Genomic DNA, 22576 nt, shown 5'->3' with positions numbered 1-22576 from the left:
GTTCCTTTAAACGTGATGGCCAGAACTCCCTTTGGAGTTCAATCAGGCTTGTCGCAACCTTGCTCCTGGCTCCACCCCCAACGTCTCCTGGCTCCACCCCCAAAGTCCCCAGATATTTCTTGAATTGAACTTGGCAACCCTATCTGGCAACCCGGTATCTGCTACAGACACAAATTCTGCTGACTACTGGCGGTGAGAAGAGAATATTGGGATTTCCAACGGAGAGAAGTCTCCAAGAATGTTGCAAGATCTCTTTCATGAAGGCCGCCTCTCCCCTCCATCTCCTGCTCAAAACCCCAGAAGTGGCCCAAGTTAAGGCTCAATGAACCACGTTGCTAAATAAATCACAAAGCAGCGCTCCAGGGTCCCAATGATGGGCAACCTTGGGGGGGGAATGAAAGTGAACGAAAGAGTAGGACTGCCAAGTCCAGACCCCCTTGATGCAGCCAATCCTCCTGGAGCTTACAGCAGGCCCTGTACTAAGAGCCCGGGAAACTCCAGGAGGATTGGCTACATCAGAGAGGCGTGGCCCAGGGGTGGAATTCTAGCAGAAGCGCCTTTGCATATTAGGCCACGCCCCCTGATGTAACCAATCCTCCTGGAGCTTACAGCAGGCCCTGTACTAAGAGCCCAGGAAACTTCAGGAGGATTGGCTACATCAGAGAGGCGTGGCCCAGGGGTGGAATTCTAGCAGAAGCGCCTTTGCATATTAGGCCACGCCCCCCCTGATGTAGCCAATCCTCCTGGAGCTTACAGCAGGCCGTGTAGTAAGAACCCGGGAAACTCCTGGAGGATTGGCTACATCAGGGGTGTGTGGCCCGATATGCAAAGGAGTCTCTGCAACAAAAAGAAAAGCCCTGGGCCACTTTCATTGCTGCTGTAGATGGGGGCCCTGCGACTCTCGCTTATTATGGCAACCAAAGGAGAACAGGGCAAAGGAGTCAGTCCAGCTCTCAGCGCTAATCCAGCACGGACATCACCGGTGCTAGAATGCATGAGTTCCAGTTTGCTCCCATGGGGGAGTCATTTTGTAGAAAAACAGGTGGTGGAGCTCATTAGAACATGCCACCCCGCCCGCCCCCCCCAGCCAAAAGCAACCCGTTGCAAGAAAGGAGAGCCCCGGGTGAGCGAGGCCTGCTTGGGCTGGCTAGAGATTCAGCCAGTCTAAGCAGGTCTCGCTCGCCTGGGGCTCTCCTGGGCTGCCCCCCCCCGCCACAGTCAAAGCCAGCAAGCCACCCACCATCCAAAATAACATAAGAAATGGAGAAAGGGTGGCGTGGGCTTCTCCAGGGGTTAATGAGGGCTGCTGGGGGTGTGGCAAAGCCCGTGGTGGCTGGCTGGCTGGCTGCCCGCCCGCTCTCCTAATCCAGGTATTGTTATGCAGCTGCAGCTCCTATTCAATGGACAAGGTGGGTGGGGAGGAAGAGGGGGGAACCCTCCGAAAGGTTCAGGAGCTGTGCTCCTGGGAGCTCCTGCTGAATCTGAGGCCTGCTCCCATGCTCTCTCATTCCCCAGTTCCCTTCGATCGCCAGCTGCTTTTGAACCAGTTCTTCTACGTCCAGCTTCTACGCTCCACGCTGGGCGACGTTCCCCCTGCCTTTGAGCAGATGCCAGGGTGCCAGTCAACCCAGCAAGAGGGCAACCTGTCTTGCCCGTTCTCTAGGAATTAGGGGGAAAGGCCTCTCCACAGCTCTCTGCCATCTCTCAGGGTCGTTTGTTACGATTTCCAAACAAGTTCTATTCCCCGGCTGCCAGATTTCAATTTTGTTCTAACACTGATGAATGTTTTGGTTGATCGCAAGGACTTCTCCGCTACGATACTTATTAAAAACTGTCAGTGTTTATTCCTCTGGGAAATGAGTGATCATTGCTATCGCGTCGATAACGGGCAGACAAAGGCCCCATTCACACTCTCAGAAGGCTGCACTTGGCGACTTGCGGCTGCCAGGAAATTCACGAGCTAGTGGGGAACCACAAGGAAGCAATGATTATCCATGAGCCTCTCTAGGCTTGCCCAGCAGGGGATGTCCCGGATCGGTAGGCTCTTTCCCGCCCCCGGTCAGCTGGCCAGTGGGAGGGAAGCCCCACCCCAACAGCCTCCAAGTGCCTTCAAACCTCGGAAGGCTTAAGAAGACACCGGGAACAACTTGCTTCTAGAAAGGTGTGTGTGCCTTTAAATCTTCGAGCCTGGCTGAATGAGGGCGGGGCGAGCCTGCAGAACAACATGCCTGTTGAAAAGGGAAGGGAGGGATCCCAGAGCCTCCATTTGTTTTACGGTCCTTAAGAAGCTGTTTGCACACTGATATAGTAACCTCTGGTTTCCCTGTGTTAGTCTGGTGAACTGGGTTGAGTATAAGGCAGTCAGCAACTCCTACGCTGAGTAAATTGCCCCACTGTGACCACAAAGTGTGTGCTTCAAAACCATCTTTATTTTGGCTGCTGTGTGCCTCTGTGTGTGTGTGTGTGTGTGTGTGTGTGTGAGAGAGAGAGAGAGAGAGAGAGAGAGAGAAAATGTGGAAATGCAAACAGCTGCTGGGGGATGAGGAAATGAAGACTGTATTCAGGGGAACGGCACTGCTGAATTTTTATTTATTTATTTTAGGGAATGAGAGAGTCTCCTGGCTCCACCCCAAAGTCTCCTAGCTCCACCCCCAGTCTCCTGGTCCCACCTCCCAAGTCCCCAGTTATTTTCTGAGTTAGGCAACCCTAAGCCTCTCTAAGAGGTGGCTACAAGTTGTGGCAGATCTTTTTTTTCAGCCACAGTCATTGTGCAGGACTTAACGACCGGGTGCACAGGCCTCAGGGGCTGGTTGCCTCCCCAGGGCCCACCAAGTCCACAAACCAGGTTCGAATGACAACCGCACAACAACGACGATTTCGTACCTTTCCTCTGTTTGGCCCAGACGAAGTAGAGGACAGCAGCCACCAAGACAACGATGAGCACGCAAATCAGCACAAGGATATACGACAAAGGGGCGTGTTCCGTAAAGAAGTTCCCTGTCGCAGATTGGAGAGAATGTGAAAGTCACGCCTTCTATTCCACCGGAGTCACACTGGTCACAAGTTGAGTGCAGAAGACTCTGGGTTCAAACCTCTGGCCCCTATAGGGCCTTAGGCCGCAAGATCAGGTAAGACCTTTCTCGGTCTGTGATACTGGGGAGCTGTATCTTTTTGAAGTAGGCAACAATGGACTTCGCAGATGAATGGTCTGACAGTGGAGAGGCAGTTTCACTAGATTTATCTCCTCGAGACAAACCAGGTTTATGAACTATGCTACTCACTCAGTAGTTTAAAGAAGAAGAGGAGATTGGATTTATAGCCCACTCTTCGCTAACCAAAGGAGTCTCAGAGTAGCTTACAGTGGAAGAGCATCTGCTTAGTAAGAAGGAGGTCCCAGGTCCAATCCCCAGCATCTCCAACTAAAAAGAATCCAGGCAAGTAGGTGTGGAAAACCTCCGCTTGAGATCCTAGAGAGCAGGGGAGGGACGGTGGCTTTAGGAGAGGGACAGTGGCTCAGTGGTAGAGCATCTGCTTGGTAAGCAGAAGGTCCCAGGTTCAAATCCCGGCATCTCCAAAAAAGGGTCCAGGCAAATAGGTGTGAAAAACCTCAGCTTGAGACCCTGGAGAGCCGCTGCCAGTCTGAGAAGACAATACTGACTTTGATGGACCAAAGGTCTGATTCAGTATAAGGCAGCTTCATATGTTCATATGTTCAATGGTAGAGCATCTGCTTGGTAAGAAGGAGGTCCCAGGTTCAATTCCCGGCATCTCCAACGAAAAAGGGTCCAGGCAAGTCGGCGTGAAAAACCTCAGCTTGAGACCCTGGATACCTGCTGCCAGTCTGAGTAGACAATTGTTTTATTTTTATTGTATTTATTTTATTTAATTTATATCCCACCCTCCCCGCTGGAGCAGGCTGAGGGCGGCTCACAACACAGAAATCCACAATAGTAAAATATACCAGCTATAAAATAATCCATTCAATAAAATTATACGTTGAGAATTAAAATCAGCATTACATATCGTTTGGTGCTAAGATCGAAGTATTATTCCATTTTTCAGTGCGACGGCATTCCACCTGCGCTGTAGGCACTACGTTAGTTAAAGGCCAGCTTGAAGGGGATGGTTCTGCAGGCCCTGCGGAACTGGCCAAGATCCTGCAAGGCCCGTATTTCTTCTGGTAGCTGGTTCCACCAGTGGGGGGCGGCGATCAAAAAGGCCCTTTCCCTGGTGACTTTCAGTTTGGCCTCTTTCGGCCCGAGGATTACCAGTAAGTTTTGAGAGCCAGATCGAAGGACCCTCTGGGGAACATATGGGGAGAGACAGTCCCTAAGGTAGACAGGTCCTCGACCATATAGGGCTTTATAGGTAATAACCAGCACCTTGTAACGAATCCGGTACACTACTGGCAACCAGTGCAGTTCCCGCAGCCCCGGCTCCATGTGCTCCCACTTAGGAAACCCCAATAACAGCCTAGCCGCCGCGTTCTGCACTAGCTGCAGTTTCCGGGTTCGGCGCAGGGGCAGCCCCATGTAGAGGGCATTACAGTAGTCCAGCCTCAAGGTGACTGTTGCGTGGATCACGGTTGCCAGGTCGTCGCGATCCAGGAAGGGGACCAACTGCCTCACCCGCCTAATATGAAAAAAAGCGGATCTAGCAGTGGCTGCTATCTGGGCTTCCATTGTCAGGGCAGGCTCCAATAGTACCCCCAAGCTCTTGACCTTGTGCGCCACTTCCAGTGGCTCACCGTCAAGCATTGGTAGGGGAATTTCCCCTCCTGGACCGCCCCGACCCAGGCAAAGGACCTCTGTCTTCGCTGGATTCAACTTCAACCTATTCAAGTCTGAGCCACCGCGTCACAGCCTGCAGCGGCAGATTTAGATCCGAGACAGTGAAGATAATCCCAGCGGGCTCTGTCTAAAATCAGCTTCTCAATGCAATTATCCAAACACTCGTACTAATATCTTGCAAAAAAGTCTAATCAACACTTTCGTCGTGTAAATCCGGTTTATTTTACCACAAAGCAATCAGTCTTGGGAAAGTGTGGATCGGTCCAAATTCATACGCCATACCTTCACTATGTCCGTTCACTTTTTTAAGCGGAATATATAAATTATATGGACAGCCAGGACCGTCCCTCCCGCTAGGCAAACTAGGTGGCTGCCTAGCGGGCCGGGAAGGTGGGGGCGCAAAATTGGGCTTCCCACCCGCCTCCCGGTGCCCCAGGCAAGCACCTAGTTTGCCTTTCGCCCCTCCCCCCCCCGGATACCGCCGCCCGCCCCTCCATTTCCTCTCCCCCACACCTCCTCCTCCTCCCTCCCTTCGGACCCTTTGCCAACCCAGTGTGTCAATTTCAACGCCGGAACCGGCTCTAGCGCCGCGTTCCGGCTCTCTAAAGTCCCCCCCCTCCCCAGCCGAACACTTCAGTCACGGTTAAAACCGCGCCGTGGGGCCGGGCTGCGCTCACCGTCCGTCCCTCAGGAACAACGTCCTGAAAGGGCGACCCCCGCTGAACTCCGCCCTTCCCATCCAGGAAGTCGGGAGGGGAGGAGTCAGCTGTAGCGGGGGTCACCCTTTCAGGACGCCGTTCCTGAGGGACAGACAGCCCGGCCCCGCGGTTTTAACAGCGACTGGAGTGTTTGGCCGGGGAGGGGGGGCGCTTTAGAGAGCCGGAATGCGGCGCTGAAGCCGGTTCGGGTGTTGAAATTAACACACCGGGGTGGGAAAGGGTCTGAAGGGAGGGAGGAGGCGCGGTGAGGAGGGGGAGGGGCTTGCAGCCACGGCAGGGAGGGGAAGGCGCGGGGGCTCTTGGGGGGCTCCAGGCAGCATGTCTACCTAGGGCACCATTGGGCGTCAGGCTGCCCCTGTTGACAGCAGATTAATCAATAATGTGACAGGTTATGTCCATCAGCGGCTATTAGCCGTAGCATTTTATTAGAACTATCTGGGGCAGTGATGCTCTGTATTCTTTGTGCTGGGGAGGGGGGCAAAGTGGAAGGGCTTCTAGACCCAAGTGTAAACCTCCTGATGGCACTTGGGTTTTTTTTTTCTTTGGCCACTGTGTGACACAGAGCGTTGGAATGGATGGGCCATTGGCCTGATCCAACATGGCTTCTCTTATGTGACACAGAGTGTTGGACTGGAGGGGCCATTGTCCTGATCCAATATGGCTTCTCTAATGTTCTTATGTGAGACAGAGTGTTGGACTGGAGGGGCCATTGGCCTCATCCAACAGGGCTTCTCTTATGTGACATAGAGTGTTGGACTGGAGGGGCCATTGGCCTGATCCAACATGGCTCCTCTTATGTTCTTATGTGACACAGAGTGTTGGACTGGAGGGGCCATTGGTCTGATCCAACATGGCTTCTCTTATGTTCTTATGTCCAAGGAAGGAGAGCCCACCACCTCCCGAGGAAGCCTGTTCCACTGAGGAACCCCTCTAACAGTCAGGGAGTTCTTCCTAATGTTGAGCTGGAAATTCTTGATTTAATTTCAACCCGTTGATTCTGGTCCGACCTTCTGGAGCCACAGAAAACAATTCCGCGCCATCCTCTATATGACAGCCCTTCAAGGGCTTGAAGATGGTGATCGTATCACCTCTCAGCCACCTCCTCTCCAGGCTAAACATCCCCAGCTCCTTCAATCATTCCTCGTAGGACTTGGTCTCCAGACCCCTCACCATCTTCGTCACCCTCCTCTGGACCCGTTCCAGCTTGTCTATATCCTTCTTAAAGTGTGGTGCCCAAAACTGAACACAAGACTCCAGGCGAGGTCTTACCAGAGCAGAGTAAAGCGATACCATCACTTCTTCATATGATCTGGACACTGTACTTCTGTTGATACAGCAGAGTCTGTGGCAGAGATCTTTCACATCACCTTCTGCTTTGTCCTTTTAACTGGAGCTGCCGGGGATTGAACCTGAGACCTTCTGCATGCCAGGCAGATGCTCTGCCACAAAACACTGGGAACCCAGTGGGAGGGGATGGGGAGGAATCCAGCGCACCACTTCTCCCCATCTATTTTTTTAAAACAAAAGGTAAAATACACACCTGGAGTTTCCAGACGGAAACCGCAGCATCACACAGGCGCTGTCCTTAATTTGATTTCCTTTTTAAAAAGAGGAATAAACTCTTCACGGTCTCATTGAAAGCCGCGTTCTTAGGAAACGGCTTGCGCAAACTGAAAACAATTCTTACCCAACGAGGATCTCATCTCCTCCTGCCACCGTCTAACCCTCATATAAAAAAAAAACCCTTTTAGAACCCTCATTACGCAGCTTCTTTAAGAACCGGCTCCACGGCCCCGCAGACCGCTTCTTCCCCAGGCGAAGTGAAGGAGAGCTAAGCCTCTTTGGCTGACTGACGGATTATCTCCTAGAACACCTGTCCCTATTTTGATCTCACGATGGGATTCCTGCGGATTCTGATACGTGGAGGTTGCCCCGGGATATACTTTGTTAAAACGGATACGCAATTAAAGCCGAAGAAAAGCATTCTATCGCTATCTATTCACACCTAAGGGTGTCGAAAGGCTGTTCGAGTGACTCTGGTTTTTTTTTAATGACAACCGAAGGGGCGCCCCAAATTACCAGAATCCCTCGGGGCTGAGAATTACCTGGAATAATTGAAATTCTTAAAATAACGCGTGTTACGGAAGTCACAGATAGCATTCGAAGAACAGGGCTCTGACTTCAACGCTGCCCTCTTCTTGTATACCTCTTTTCTAACTGTTGGCGTCGACTCACAATCAAATTACGTCTATGATATATAAAAAAAAAGCCCGCGGATGAACCGGAAGTTCTGTCTCTCTCTTACATGTGTGTGCATTAAGCACTGTCACATCACCTTGGTGTTCTGCTGACCCTATGAACAAAAGATCTCCAAAATGTCCTACTGAATCATAGAGTTGGAAGGGACCTCCAGGGTGATCTAGTCCGACCCTGTGCACAATGCAGGAAACTCACAAATATCTCTCCCTAAATTCACAGGATCTTCATTGCTGTCAGATGGCCATCTAGCCCCTATTTAAAAACCTCCAAGGAAGGAGAGCCCACCACCTCCTGAGGAAGCCTGTTCCACTGAGGAACCGCTCTAACGGTCAGGAAGTTCTTCCTAAAGTTGAGCAGGAAACTCTTTTGATTTAATTTCAACCCATGGGTTCTGGTCCTACCTCCTGTGGCCCAAAGAAGGTAAAACGAGAACCAATTTGTTGAAATTAAATCAAAATCGTTTCCGGCTCGACATTAGGAAGAACTTCCTGACCGTTAGAGCGGTTCCTCAGTGGAACAGGCTTCCTCCTCGGGAGGTGGTGGGCTCTCCTTCCTTGGTGGTTTTTCAATAGAGGCTGGATGGCCATCTGACAGCAATGAAGATCCTATGAATTTAGGGGGAGGTATTTGTGAGTTTCCTGCATTGTGCAGGGGGTTGGAATAGATGATCCTGGAGGTCCCTTCCAACTCTATGATTCTAGCAGAGGTCCATCAGTGGCTATTAGCCACAGTGTGTGTATATATATATATATATATATATATGTGTGTGTGTGTGTGTATATATTTTTTGGCTACTGTGTGACACAGAGAGCTGGACTGGATGGGCCATTGCCTGATCCAACATGGCTTCTCTTATGTTCTTATGTGACTCAGAGTGTTGGACTGGATGAGCCATTGGCCTGATCCAACAGGGCTTCTCTTATGTTCTTATGTGACACAGAGTGTTGGACTGGATGGGCCATTGGCCTGATCCAACACGGCTTCTCTTATGTTCTTATGTGACAGAGTGTTGGATTGGATGAGCCATTGGCCTGATCCAACAGGGCTTCTCTTATGTTCTTATGTGGCACAGAGTGTTGGACTGGATGGGCCATTGGCATGATTCAACAGGGCTTCTCTTATGTTCTTATGTGACACAGAGTGCTGGACTGGAGGGGCCACTGGCCTGATCCAACATGGCTTCTCTTATGTTCTTATATGACACAGAGTGTTGGACTGGATGGGCCTTTGGACTGATCCAACAGGGCTTCTCATGTTCTTATAATTCAATGATCCAATAGGATATTTTGGAGGTCTTTTGTTCACAGGTAACAGGTTCATTGGTAGCACATGTTGCTCAGATCTTAAAACTGAGGACAACACAGGGCCAGTCCTAGGCTGCCTGGCACCGAAGGCAAGGCTAACGTCTCCTCCCCGTAGAGCTAACATCACTGAGTCACATGGGGGGCAACCAATCCATTGCCCCAAGAAGACAGGCGCCTTAGGCAATTGCTTAGTTTGCCTAGAGACAGGGCTGCTCCTTCAGCCACGGCTTCCTTGATGGAGAAAGGTCTCTCTCTCGGCTTGACTTCGTGAACGAAGATTTAAGAAGGGTGCAGTAGTCCACGTCTGCTGCAGGCTCGCTGGTGGCTGACAAGACCAATGCAGGACAGGCAGATCTGGCCACAGTGGCTGCAGGGAAAAGTCTGATTTGGGGTTGGTGCTGTAGCAGTGCGATTCTTCCTCAATCTCGTTTTGTCCTCAAGACCAGCTATGCGTGCGTTCTCAAAGGAAGAGACAGCCTGGTGGATGGTGTGCCTCCATGCTTTGCGATCTGAGGCTAGGTCAGACCACTGGTAATGGTTGATGCGACAGGTGCCAAGGGATTTCTTCAAGGAGTCCTTGTACCTCTTCTTTGGTGCCCCTCTATTTCGATGGCCGGTGGAAAGTTCGCCATACAGAGCAATCTTGGGAAGGCGGTGGTTTTCCATCCTAGAAATATGCCCTGCCCAGCGCAGCTGCGTCTTCAGCAGCAGTGCCTCGATGCTTGTAACCTCCGCCCTCTTGAGGACTTCAGTGTTGGTCACAAAGTCACTCCAGTGGATGTTGAGGATGGTGCGAAGGCAGCGCTGATGAAAGCGCTCATGGAGTCGCAGGTGATGACGGTATAAAATCCACGATTCGGAGCCGTAGATGAGGGTTGTCATCACAACCGCTTTGTAAACATTGATCTTTGTGCCTTTTTTCAGATGCTTGTTGCTCCACACTCTTTTGTGCAGTCGGCCAAATGCACAGTTTGCCTTTGCCAGCCTGTTGTCAATCTCCTTGTCGATCTTGGCATCTGAGGAGATGATGCACCCCAGGTAGCTGAACTGCTGGACTGTCTTCAGAACTGATTCACCCACAGTGATGCAGGGAGGGTGATAATCTTCCTGGGGTGCAGGCTGGTGGAGAACGTCTGTCTTCTTTATTTATTGAACTCTATTTATTGAACTGGTTTATTTATTGAACTCTATTTATTGAACTGGTTTTAATGTTATTAAGTTTATTGTTGATGTTTTATATTGTTAAATTTTAAGGTTTTATTATTATTATTGTATGTTTTTATAAAATGTTGTTAGCCGCCCTGAGCCTGCTGAGGTGGGGAGGGCGGGATAGAAATAAAATTTATTATTATTATTATTATTATTATTATTCTTCAGACTAACTTCTAGGCCAAATAGCTTGGCAGCCTCTGCAAAGCAGGACGTCATATGCTGCACAGCTGATACCGAGTGGGAGACGAGTGCAGCATCATCAGCAAACACTAGCTCTCGGATAAGTTTTTCCATTGTCTTGGAGTGAGCCTTTAGTCGCCTCAGGTTGAACAGGCTGCCATCGGTGCGATAGCGGATGTAGACACCATCGTCATCATCTAGATCTACTGCGTCTCTTTGAAGCATCATGCTAAAGAAGATTGTAAAGAGAGTTGGCGCGAGAACGCAGCATTGCTTTACACCTGTGCCTATTGGGAAGGGCTATGAAAGATCGTTGCAGTGTCTGACTTGGCCTCGCTGGTCTTCATGTAGCTGGATGATCATGCTGAGGAACCTTGGGGGACATCCTAAACGTTCCAAGATTTGCCACAGGCCTTTCCTGCTAACGGTATCGAAAGCTTTGGTAAGGTCGACAAATTCACATATAGACCCTTGTTCTGTTCCCTGCATTTCTCTTGGAGCTGCCTGAGAACAAATACCATGTCGGTGGTGCTCCTGTTAGCTCTGAAGCCGCACTGGCTCTCTGGGAGGAGTTCTTCTGCAATGGTGGGCACCAGTCTGTTCAGGAGTATTCTGGCAGGGATTTTGCCTGCGATGGAGAGCAGGGTTATCCCCCGGTAGTTGGAGCAGTCTGACTTTTCCTCTTTGTTCTTGTGTAGAGTGATGATGATTGCATTGCGAAAGTCCTGTGGTAGTTTGCCTCATTCCCAGCAGGTGACAAGTACTTTGTGAAGTGTGCTATGTAGTACTGTGCCCCCATGCTTCCAGATCTCTGGTGGAATTCCATCAACTCCCGCTGCCTTGCCACTTTTCAGTTGCTTGATGGCTTTAACAGTCTCTTCTAGGGTGGGGATCTCATCCAACTCTGTTTTCACTGGTTGAAGTGGGGTGAGGTGGATTGCTGAATCTTGAACTACGCGGTTGGCACTGAAGAGAACCTGAAAATACTCCGACCACCGGTTCAGTATGGATGCCTTGTCTGTGAGGAGCACTTGGCTGTCTGCACTACGCAAGGGACTCTGAGCCTGATATGATGGGCCATATACTGCCTTCAGGGCTTTGTAGAACCCTCTTAAATCACCAGTGTCTGCACACAGCTGGGTTCTCTCTGCAAGCTTGGTCCACCACTCGTTCTGAATGTCTCGAAGCTTGCGCTGGAGGTTGCTACATGCAGCGCGAAAGGTTGCTTTTTTCCTGGGACAGGAGGGCTGAGCAAGATGTGCTTGGTAGGCAGATCTCTTTTTCGCTAGTAATTCTTGGATCTCTTGATTGTTCTCGTCAAACCAATCCTTTTTCTTCCTTGTGGAGAACCCAAGGACTTCTCCAGAGATCAAGAGGATGGTAGTTTTTAGGTGTTCTCAGAGTGCTTCTGGAGAAGGGTCTGTGGGGCAACTGGGGTCCTCAATTCTTGACTGGAGTTTTGCCTGGAAGGCAGCTTTAACTTCGGCTGACTGAAGGCTGCCAACCTGAAGCTTCCTCCGAGGGATACCTCCTCTCCTGGGTGTGGGTTTAAAGTGAAGACGGAGATTGCAGCGTACAAGACGATGATCCGTATGACATTCCGTACTGGGCATTACTCGGGTGTGTAAGACATCTCAAAGGTCTCTCTGGCGCACCAGAACGTAGTCGATAAGGTGCCAGTGCTTGGACCGTGGGTGCATCCAGGTTGTCTTCAGGCTGTTCTTCTGCTGAAAGATAGTGTTGGTGATGGTGAGCTGGTGTTCCGTGTAGAATTCTAGCAGGAGGCGCCCGTTATCATTGCAGTTGCCAATGCCGTGTTTGCCAAGTACTCCTTTCCAGGCTTCCGAGTCTTTACCTACTCTGGCATTGAAGTCGCCAAGGATGATCACCTTGTCCTCTGTAGGGGTCTTCCGTACGAGGTTGTGTAGATCAGCATAGAACTTGTTCTTTTCTGCAGGATCTGCTTGAAGGGTTGGGGCATACACACTTAAGAGTGTTGCATGCTGCTTGTTTTGAAGTGGGAGGTGCATGGACATGATGCGATCTGAGTGACCTGTTGGCAGGTTTTCGAGTTTGGAGGCAATGGAGTTCCTGACCATGAAGCCAACGCCAGAAAGGCGGCTCTCAGCCTTTGACTTACCCGACCAGTAGAGGGTATAGCCAGCACCATGTTCTTGAAGACTACCTTCCTCAGGGAAATGGACCTCACTGAGAGCTGCTATGTCAATATTCAACCTGAGAAGTTCGTGGGCAACTAGAGCAGAGTGTTGTTCAGGGCGACCACTGTCTACTGTGTCAGGCATGGTTCTGATGTTCCAACACGCAAGTTTTAGTCTTTGCACACTTTGTGAGGCAGGTGCATGCCTTTTCTTTGTTGTTATTTTTTGACCGCAAGTAAGGATGCCCGTTGACCGCGGCTAGCCAACTGGGGGTGGGGGGGAGAGACGAGCTTTGTTTAGGCCATCTTTTCTAGGCCCCTCTCCGTGTGGAGCAAGCAGTGCTGTCCCTAGATAAGGCTGCTTGGTCGTTCAGGGTGCTGCCGAAAAATGCTTTCGTCTCCGGGTCAGCATCAGGCGACCAATACCCTGAACCGCCTACATGCAGGATCGGGACTGCGGCTTCCAGTGGCATCTTCCACCTGCCGTTTCGCCCCTTGCCCATCGCTGCAGGACTTGGTGTGTTGTGTGTTGTGGATGTGGATATGCCCTTCAGGCCTGCGCAGAGGAATTTTTAGGTGAAGCACAGTGTGCGCGGTACTGGCTCCACCCTTTCACCTTGGGGTCATCTGCCATGGCCCAGTAAACCGGGACGCCGGCAGCGAGTCCTCCAGGTGGTAGGTGTTACATTAACGAGCTCTATCTGCCCGGGTTATAGTTTTCTTTCTCTTGGCTGATGAGGTTGGTGAGCCCGGCCTGCCCATCCGGTTATACCGCCGGACATTCGGTCGCACCATGACGTGGCAAACGGGGGGGACCAGCGGGAAGGTGTTGCCACGGATGCAGTAATGCAGGAGAGGCCATTGCAGTGACCATCTGCCAGGCATAGCCTGACAGTGACCACGCGGCATTCACTACACCGGGAAAGGAGAGGCTATGTATTGCACATACTTTCCCTGGGGGGGGGGGCAGGATACCCAAGAGGGAGGCCACCCCCCCTTCCCCCCAGGAGAAAGGTACCGACTGGTTATTAGGAAGATTTTTTTTTTTTTACAGTCAGAGTCGTTCAGTGGTGGGATCAGCTGCCTAGGAAGGTGGCGAGCTCTCCTTCATTGGCAGTCTTCAAAATGTGGCTGGATGCAGTGCCGGATTAAACCCTGTGGAAGTCCCCAGGCAGTCGAAATCTTGAGGGGGGGGCCTCGCAGCTTATCTCAGTGTCTGAGCGCCTGCTCCACGGCCCATGATTTCCACTACAGCCTTCAGGCACCTTCTTAAAAGCCCCTGTCACAACTCGGGGGGGGGGGGCGGGTCTTACCAAATTGCTGCCACCACTTTGGGTTAAGGGTTCCCCTTGAGAAGGCCCAGAGTCCCCTCCTAAGCACTTCAGGCCTCCCTTAGCTAGGCCAAATAATGTGCGTGGGGACCAGGCAGAGGGAACGACAACAAAAAGGTTTATTCCAGTGCAATATAAGTTAACAAGGGGCGTGAGCCAGTAAAAGGGTGAAAGGAACATAAACAAATGCCCTAACGCATCTTATCTTACTGTCCCTACTCTTACCAGCACTTACCCCCTTGGGTAAGGGTCTCTCCCCTGCTTCCAGCTCTCAAGGCTGCAGCCTGCTTCCAGCTAAGCCTTCCAGGGAAAAGAACACCCCCTTCCTGGGCTTTGTCTTTATATATTCTCTTCCCAGGCTCCACCCCTCTCTGGGCCTGTTTCCCTCCAAAGCCCTCGCTACCCAATCAGAGGGACAGAGGGGATCATGGGAGATGTAGGCTTTCCCCAGTAACTCCTAAGCAGGCTTTCCTGGGACCTGCAGGCCCCACTAGGTCCAGGATCATGACAGCCCCTTTGACTAAGCTGCGGGGGAGAGGCAGAGAGAGGCAAACTTGGCGACGATGCCAGCAGCAGCCACGCCACGCAAGCTGGGCAAAGAGCAGCTCAGTTGCTGGCCGAACGTGCAGGCTGGGAGGGCTGGGAGCAGGGGGAATAATGGGGGGGGTGGAGCTGGCCCAGGGCCCCTAAAGGCATGGAGGCCCATAGGCCAGTGCTTATGCAGTGGAGCACGGTAAGCAGTGGGGTGCCGCAGGGCTCAGTACTGGGTCCCATGCTCTTTAACTTGTTCATAAATGATTTGGAGTTGGGAGTGAGCAATGAAGTGGCCAAGTTTGCAGATGACACTAAATTGTTCAGGGTGGTGAGAACCAGAGAGGATTGTGAGGAACTCCAAAGGGATCTGTTGAGGCTGGGTGAGTGGGTGTCAACGTGGCAGATGAGGTTCAGTGTGGCCAAGTGCAAAGTAATGCGCATTGGGGCCAAGAATCCCAGCTACAAATACAAGTTGATGGGGTATGAACTGGTAGAGACTGACCAAGAGAGAGATCTTGGGGTCATGGTAGAGAACTCAGTGAAAATATCAAGACAGTGTGCGATTGCAATAAAAAAGGCCAACACCATGCTGGGAATTATTAGGAAGGGAATTGAAAGCAAATCAGCCAGTATCATAATGCCCCTGTATAAATCGATGGTGCGGTCTCATTTGGAATACTGTGTGCAATTCTGGTCACCGCACCTCAAAAAGGATATCATAGCACTGGAAAAAGTGCAGAAAAGGGCAACTAGAATGATTAAAGGGTTGGAACACTTTCCCTATGAAGAAAGGTTAAAACGCTTGGGGCTCTTTAGCTTGGAGAAACGTCGACTGCGGGGTGACATGAGAGAGGTTTACAAGATTATGGATGGGATGGAGAAGGTAGAAAAAGAAGTCCTTTTCTCCATTTCTCACAATACAAGAACTCGTGGGCATTCAATGAAATTGCTGAGCAGTCGGGTTAGAACGGATAAAAGGAGGTACTTCTTCACCCAAAGGGTGATTAACATGTGGAAATCACTGCCACAGGAGGTGGTAGCAGCTACAAGCATAACCAGCTTCAAGAGGGGGTTAGATAAAAATATGGAGCAGAGGTCCATCAGTGGCTAATAGCCACAGTGTGTATATATGTGTGTGTGTGTGTGTGTGTGTGTGTGTGTGTGTGTATATATATATATATATATATATATATATATATATATATATATATATATATATATAATTTTTTTGGCCACTGTGTGACACAGAGAGTTGGACTGGATGGGCCACTGGCGTGATCCAACATGGCTTCTCTTATGTCCTTATGTACTTTGCCTAATTGTTAATCCGGCTCTGGCTGATTATTCGTTGGAGATGCTTGAGGCTGATCCTGCATGGATGGAACAGGGGGTTGGACTAGATGGTCCGTATGGCCCCTTCCAACTCTAGCATTCTAGGATTCATAAAGTGGGTCACATGTGGACTTTATTATTGGAGATGGCAAACTTGTCGAGACTTATTACTTATTATCAAATAACAGGAGTGGGGAACCTCCATCCCAAGGGCCATACTTGGTGTGGCCCTCGGAGATTGCTGGACGGATACATGAATTGGCAGGTGGCAGCCTCCCTGGGGCCTGGCTAGGCAGCAAGGATCGTGGGGCCCAGCCGCGCTGAGCAGCAGCCTCCCCGGGGCCAGGCAGGGATCACAGGGCCCAGATATACTGTGCGGCAGCCTCCCTGGGGCCTGGCTGGCTGGCCAGAATTGCTGCAGGGCCTGGAAAAGTTACTGTCCCAGTTCAGTTTGCACTTGATTAACCCAGAGGGTGTGGCCTAATATGCTAATGAGTGTGTGACGTAATATACTAATATTAGGGGATGTGGTCTAATATGCTACTGAGTTCCTGCCGGGCTTTTTCTACAAAAAAGCCCTGGACCTATGCATTTGCCTGGGGTGGCAGGCCAGGTGTGTGTGTGTTTTTGCCAAATTAGGCTCTCCCCACATGACTTCAAATAGAAAAAATTATTTGCATTGATTTTGCTGGCCCGAATCATTCTCCCTCGGCGGAGCACTGTTTTTTAAGTTGATAATTTTTTATGGCCCGCGAATGATGTTATAAATATCCATATGGCCCTTGGCAGAAAAAGGGTTCCCCACCCCTGTCGTATAAAGTGATTTCTAGATGGTACCGAACCCCTGCTCAGCTCTCGCACTCAATCCCTGACCTGCCCCCGCATTGTTGGAAAGGTTGTGGTTCTGGGGCAACCTTTTTTCATGCTTGGTGGTCTTGCCCCGTGATTCCCATTTTTTGGAAACAGGTGATTAAGGAAATTTTCAAGATCACAGGTCTTAAGATTCCATTTTCTCCAACTTTGGTTCTTCTAAATCTACGGGAATCTGGTTCTGCCTCAAAACAAGATGGAGAGTTTATAATGACTTTACTTACAGCAGCTAAAGCGGTCATCGCTTGTAAATGGAAAGATGCGCATTCTCCTAATATTCAGGCTTGGTATCTCAAAGTTTGGGATTATTTTACTATTGATAATAATAATAATAAGAAGATATTGGATTTATATCCCGCCCTCCACTCCGAAGAGTCTCAGAGAGGCTCACAATCTCCTTTCCCTTCCTCCCCCATGACAGACACCCTGTGAGGTAGATGAAGATATTAGATTTATATCCCGCCCTCCACTCCGAAGAGTCTCAGAGCGGCTCACAATCTCCTTTCCCTTCCTCCCCCACAACAGACACCCTGTGAGGTGGATGAAGATATTGGATTTATATCCCACTCTCCACTCCGAAGAGTCTCAGAGTGGCTCACAATCTCCTTTCCCTTCCTCCCTCACAACAGACACCCTGTGAGGTAGATGAAGATATTGGATTTATATCCCACCCTCCACTCCGAAGAGTCTCAGAGCAGCTCACAATCTCCTTTACCTTCCTCCCCCACAACAGACACCCTGTGAGGTGGGTGGGGCTGAGACGGCTCTCACAGCAGCTGCCCTTTCAAGGACAACCTCTGCCAGAGCTATGGCTGATCCAAGGCCATGCTAGCAGGTGCAAGCGGAGGAGTGGGGAATCAAACCCGGTTCTTCCAGATAAGAGTCCGCACACTTAACCACTACACCAAACTGGCTCTCAGGCTTGGTATTCAGGCTTGGTATCTCAAAGCTTGGGATTATTTTACTATTGATAAGATCACAGACGAGGCGCAGTCACGCGCCATTACACCTCAATGTAAGTCTGTAATGGAAAAGCGGTCGCCTTTTTTAAGAATTCATTTCGCCAACTATTTAACTCAGATTTAATTTTTTTTGTGTTATTATCTATGCGTGGCATTGAAGTTGCACCGTACCTTGAAGCTGTCTGATTTTATGCCAGCTGTTTGAATTTTCAATAAAAACAATTTTGAGATTAAAAAAGAGAGACTTGTTACTTTTGTCTACTCCTGGTCTGCCTCTGGAAGCCAATATCTCACCGTTAAGAAACTGCTAGGGCCCCGACGGATGCCTGAGGCGAGGTGGGATATCAATCAGAGATCTTCTGTATAAAACGCGTCCCCCTCTCCTAATTCTGACGCTCTTCCTTTGAGATCTGCATGATCTTAACAAGTACTCAAGAATTACCCCGTCGCGATATTCTCTTTCAAGCAGCTGGAATATTGACTTTTGAAAACACGGATACATGTTACAATCTGCAGGCTTTCGATGTGGCATGATCTGAAATCTCTTTCTGTCTTTTCACGGCCTTAATATCCCAATAGTTTATGAAAGTTTCGTCTAACTGCGGGATTGCGGTAGTGAACCAAACAAAAGAAGCGGACGTACAAGAGATACAAAGAAACCATCGATATCTCCCCGCCGTTTGATACCATATATCGGATAAGGATTATTTACAGGAAAAACAAAATCTCATCGGAAACCCCGATATACAAATTTTCTACTTCTGGCACTTTAAGAGAAAGATTCCATAGTGTGCTCTTGCCCCCTCAGCCTGCCTCTCTCTTTTACCAAGAAAACACATGAGAAGGAGAAATAATTGCAGCACAAAACACTTGTCAACCAAAGCCTGTTAAGAAATGCACACGATTGTTTTTCTTTAACGTTCCCTAAATAGTTTCCAGTATCTCTTTCTGTGAATTACCAGAATACATGGCACATCCATTCAAAGTATCAAACAACGCTGCATCCAAATCGCCTATTTGATTTCCAAAATCTTTATCAACCTCTGTGGTCTGGAACAAAATGTCTCGAAGGAGAAGATGATGATACTGGATTTATATCCCGCCCCATACTCTGAAACTCAGAGTCTCAGAGCGGTCACAATCTCCTTTACCTTCTCCCTCACCACAGCAGACACGCTGTGAAGTGGATGGGGCTGAGAGAGCTCTGACAGATGCTGCCCTTTCAATGACAGCTCCTAAGAGAGCTATGGCTGACCCAAGGCCATTCCAGCAGGTGCAAGCGGAGGAGAGGGGAATCAAACCCGGTTCTCCCAGATAAGAGACCTCTGGCTGACCCAAGGCCATTCCAGCAGGTGCAAGTGGAGGAGTGGGGAATCAAACCCAGTTCTCCCAGATAAGAGAGCTATGGCTTACCCAAGGCCATCCCAGCAGCTGCAAGCGGAGGAGTGGGGAATCAAACCCGGTTCTCCCAAATGAGAGCTCTGGCTGACCCAAGGCCATGCCAGCAGGTGCAAGTGGAGGAGTGGGGAATCAAACCCAGTTCTCCCAGATAAGAGAGCTATGGCTTACCCAAGGCCATCCCAGCAGCTGCAAGCGGAGGAGTGGGGAATCAAACCCGGTTCTCCCAAATGAGAGCTCTGGCTTACCCAAGGCCATTCCAGCAGGTGCAAGCGGAGGAGTGGGGAATCAAACCCGGTTCTCCCAGGGAAGAGTCTGAACACTTAACCAGTACACCAAACTGGCTCTTTGCCATGTGCTAAGAAACGGGTTCCAAGATGCACTCACAAACGCATGAAGCTGCCTTTATACTGAATCCGACCACTGGTCCATCAAGGTCAGTATTGTCTACTCCAGTGGTGTCAAACATACGGCTCAGGGGCTGAATGAGGCCCCCAGAGGGCTCCTATCAGGCCCCTGAGCAACTGGCTGTCATCTGCTTCCTCTCTCTTGCTCCCTTCTGCATAACAGTTTGCTTTGCCAAGCTGGCTCAATCACACAGGAGCTACAGAGCAAAGCCTCTCTTTTCTCCATTGTCTGAAGCTCCTCCGTTGGGGAGGAAGGGGGGGGGAGGCGGAGCTTGCTTTGCCAGGCTCTCTCAATTGTACAGCAGTACTACTGAGCCAAGCCTCTCTTCCTTCGATTGGCTGAGGCTCCTCCCCCTCCTGGTCCCCTGAGGAAGGAAGGAAAGAGCCAGAGCTTCCTTTGCCCAGTTTCCTGGATTCCGCTGAAGAAATACAAAGAAAGCATCTTTAAGACCAATGAACACTAATGCTATAAGCATGTTTTATTTTTAATTGTGTTTGTTGGTGTCCTTTATAAAGTTTCCACCTTGGCTACCTTATCTTGAATAGGAACACACACGACATGGCCTGGCCCAACAAGGTCTCATTTATGTCCGATCCGGCCCACATAACAAATGAGTTTGACACCCCTGGACTGGCAGTGGTCCTGCAGGGTCTCAGGCTGAGGTCTTTCATATCACCTCCTACCTGATCTTTTAAACCGGAGATGCCAGGGACTGAACCTGGAACCTTCTGCATGCCAGGCAGATGCTCTACCACCGAGCCATGGCCCCGCTCATAGGCCTTCCATGGTGGCGGAATAATGCTAAGGAGGTTTTGTGAAGAGTTTCTCATAGAATCATAGAGTTGGAAGGGACCTCTAGGGTCATCTAGCCCAACCCCCTGCACAATGCAGGAAGTTCACAAATCCCTCCCCCTAAATTCACATTCGCACTGCTCTCAGATGGCCATCTAGCCTCTGTTGAAAACCCTCCAAGTTAAATTAGTATACATTGGATATCTGAGTGTGTGTGAATTGTAACACGTATATTTCAACTGTTTGTGCCAACGTTGAAATTTCGCTCTGAACATAAGAGAAGCCATGTTGGATCAGGCCAATGGCCCATCCAGTCCAACACTCTGTGTCACAGAAGAACATAAGAGAAGCCATGTTGGATCAGGTCAATGGCTCATCCAGTCCAACACTCTGTGTCACAGAAGAACATAAGAGAAGCCATGTTGGATCAGGTCAATGGCCCATCCAGTCCAACACTCTGTCACAGAAGAACATAAGAGAAGCCATGTTGGATCAGGCCAATGGCTCATCCAGTCCAACACTGTGTCACATAAGAACATAAAAGAAGCCATGTTGGATCAGGCCAGTGGCCCCTCCAGTCCAACACTCTGTGTCACATAAGAACATAAGAGAAGCCCTGTTGGATCAGGCCAATGGCCCCTCCAGTTCAACACTCTGTGTCACATAAGACCACAAGAGAAGCCATGTTGGATCAGGCCAGTGGCCCCTCCAGTCCAACACTCTGTGTCACATAAGAACATTAGAGAAGCCCTGTTGGATCAGGCCAGTGGCCCCTCCAGTCCAACACTCTGTGTCACATAAGAACATAAGAGAAGCCCTGTTGGATCAGGCCAATGGCCCCTCCAGTCCAACACTCTGTGTCACATAAGAACATAAGAGAAGCCCTGTTGGATCAGGCCAGTGGCCCCTCCAGTCCAACACTCTGTGTCACATAAGAACATAAGAGAAGCCCTGTTGGATCAGGCCAGTGGCCCCTCCAGTCCAACACTCTGTGTCACATAAGAACATAAGAGAAGCCCTGTTGGATCAGGCCAATGGCCCCTCCAGTCCAACACTCTGTGTCACATAAGAACATAAGAGAAGCCCTGTTGGATCAGGCCAGTGGCCCCTCCAGTCCAACACTCTGTGTCACATAAGAACATTAGAGAAGCCCTGTTGGATCAGGCCAGTGGCCCCTCCAGTCCAACACTCTGTGTCACATAAGAACATAAGAGAAGCCATGTTGGATCAGGCCAATGGCCCATCCAGTCCAACACTCTGTGTCACACAGTGGCCACAAAAAACGAAAAACCCCCCAAAACCCAAGTGCCATCAGGAGGTCCACAAGTGGGGCTAGAAGCCCTCCCACTGTGCTGCCCCACAAGCACCAAGAACACAGAGCATCACTTGCCCCAGACAGAGAGCTCCAATAATAAGTTTTGGCTAATAGCCACTGATGAACCTCTGCTCCATATGTTTATACATTCCCCTCTTGAAGCTGGCTATGCTTGTAGCTGCCACCACCTGAACACAAGACTCCAGCTGAGGTCTTACCAGAGCAGAGCAAAGCGATACCATCACTTCATGTGATCTGGACACTATACTTCTGTTGATACAGCCCCAAATTGCATTTGCCTTTTTTAGCCACCGCATCACACTGTTGACTCATGTTCAGCGAATGATCCACTAAGACCCCTAGTTCCTTTTTGCACACACTACTGCTAAGAAGTCTCCCTCTTGCGAAACTGGGTAAAGCTGTAGATGCTCCCAAATTCTCATGAGATGCCCTCTAGCAGGAGTCTGCAACACGGGGCCAATGGGTGCTGCGGTGCCCTCTGGCAACTTTTCCAGGACTGCCAGGTGTTTTTAGGAAGTGGGTGGGGCCAGGTAGGGCTTTTGCCCAGCAAGGCTTTTGACTGGCCACTGGAGATTTGATTGGCTATGCAGACTTATTTAAAATGTTGCTTTGGCAATACCTGCCACAACAGCCAAGTATCTATCCTATGTTACTGAAGTTAAGCTGTGAAAGCTGTTTTGTAGCTGGTTCTGCCTCCAGTGGCAGCCATTTTGTAGCTGGTTCTGCCTTCAGTGGCGGCCATTTAGTGGCAGCCATTTTGTAGCTGGTTCTGCCTCCAGTGGTGGCCATTTAGTGGCAGCCATTTTGCAGCTGGTTCTGCCTTCAGTGGCGGCCATTTTGTGACAGCCATTCTGTTGTTGTTTTGTCAGAATTTTAAAAGTGCCCACAGGCTCAAAAGGGCTAGGGACCCCTGGGAGAACATATGAAGCTGCCTTATACTGAATCAGACCCTCGGTCCATCAAAGTCAGTATTGTCTACTCAGACTGGCAG

General features: G+C 50.0%; 1 protein-coding gene across 1 annotated transcript in view; it reads right to left on the bottom strand.

Annotated features, from left to right (window-relative positions):
- The window catches only part of LOC132590741 (tyrosine-protein phosphatase non-receptor type substrate 1-like), a 379499-nt gene that overhangs the window by 15817 nt on the left and 341106 nt on the right, over nt 1–22576 (bottom strand). Inside the window, exon 6 of the mRNA XM_060263655.1 lies at nt 2884–2997. Within this exon, the coding sequence (XP_060119638.1) occupies nt 2884–2997 (114 nt within the window). The remainder of the gene's footprint in view (nt 1–2883; nt 2998–22576) is intronic.

This window comes from Heteronotia binoei, chromosome 2, assembly GCF_032191835.1.
Source record: "Heteronotia binoei isolate CCM8104 ecotype False Entrance Well chromosome 2, APGP_CSIRO_Hbin_v1, whole genome shotgun sequence".
In the NCBI taxonomy this organism is placed as follows: Eukaryota; Metazoa; Chordata; class Lepidosauria; order Squamata; family Gekkonidae; genus Heteronotia; species Heteronotia binoei.
The sequence above is the reverse complement of the archived record's forward strand: the minus strand, read 5'-3'. Positions and strand labels throughout refer to the sequence as shown.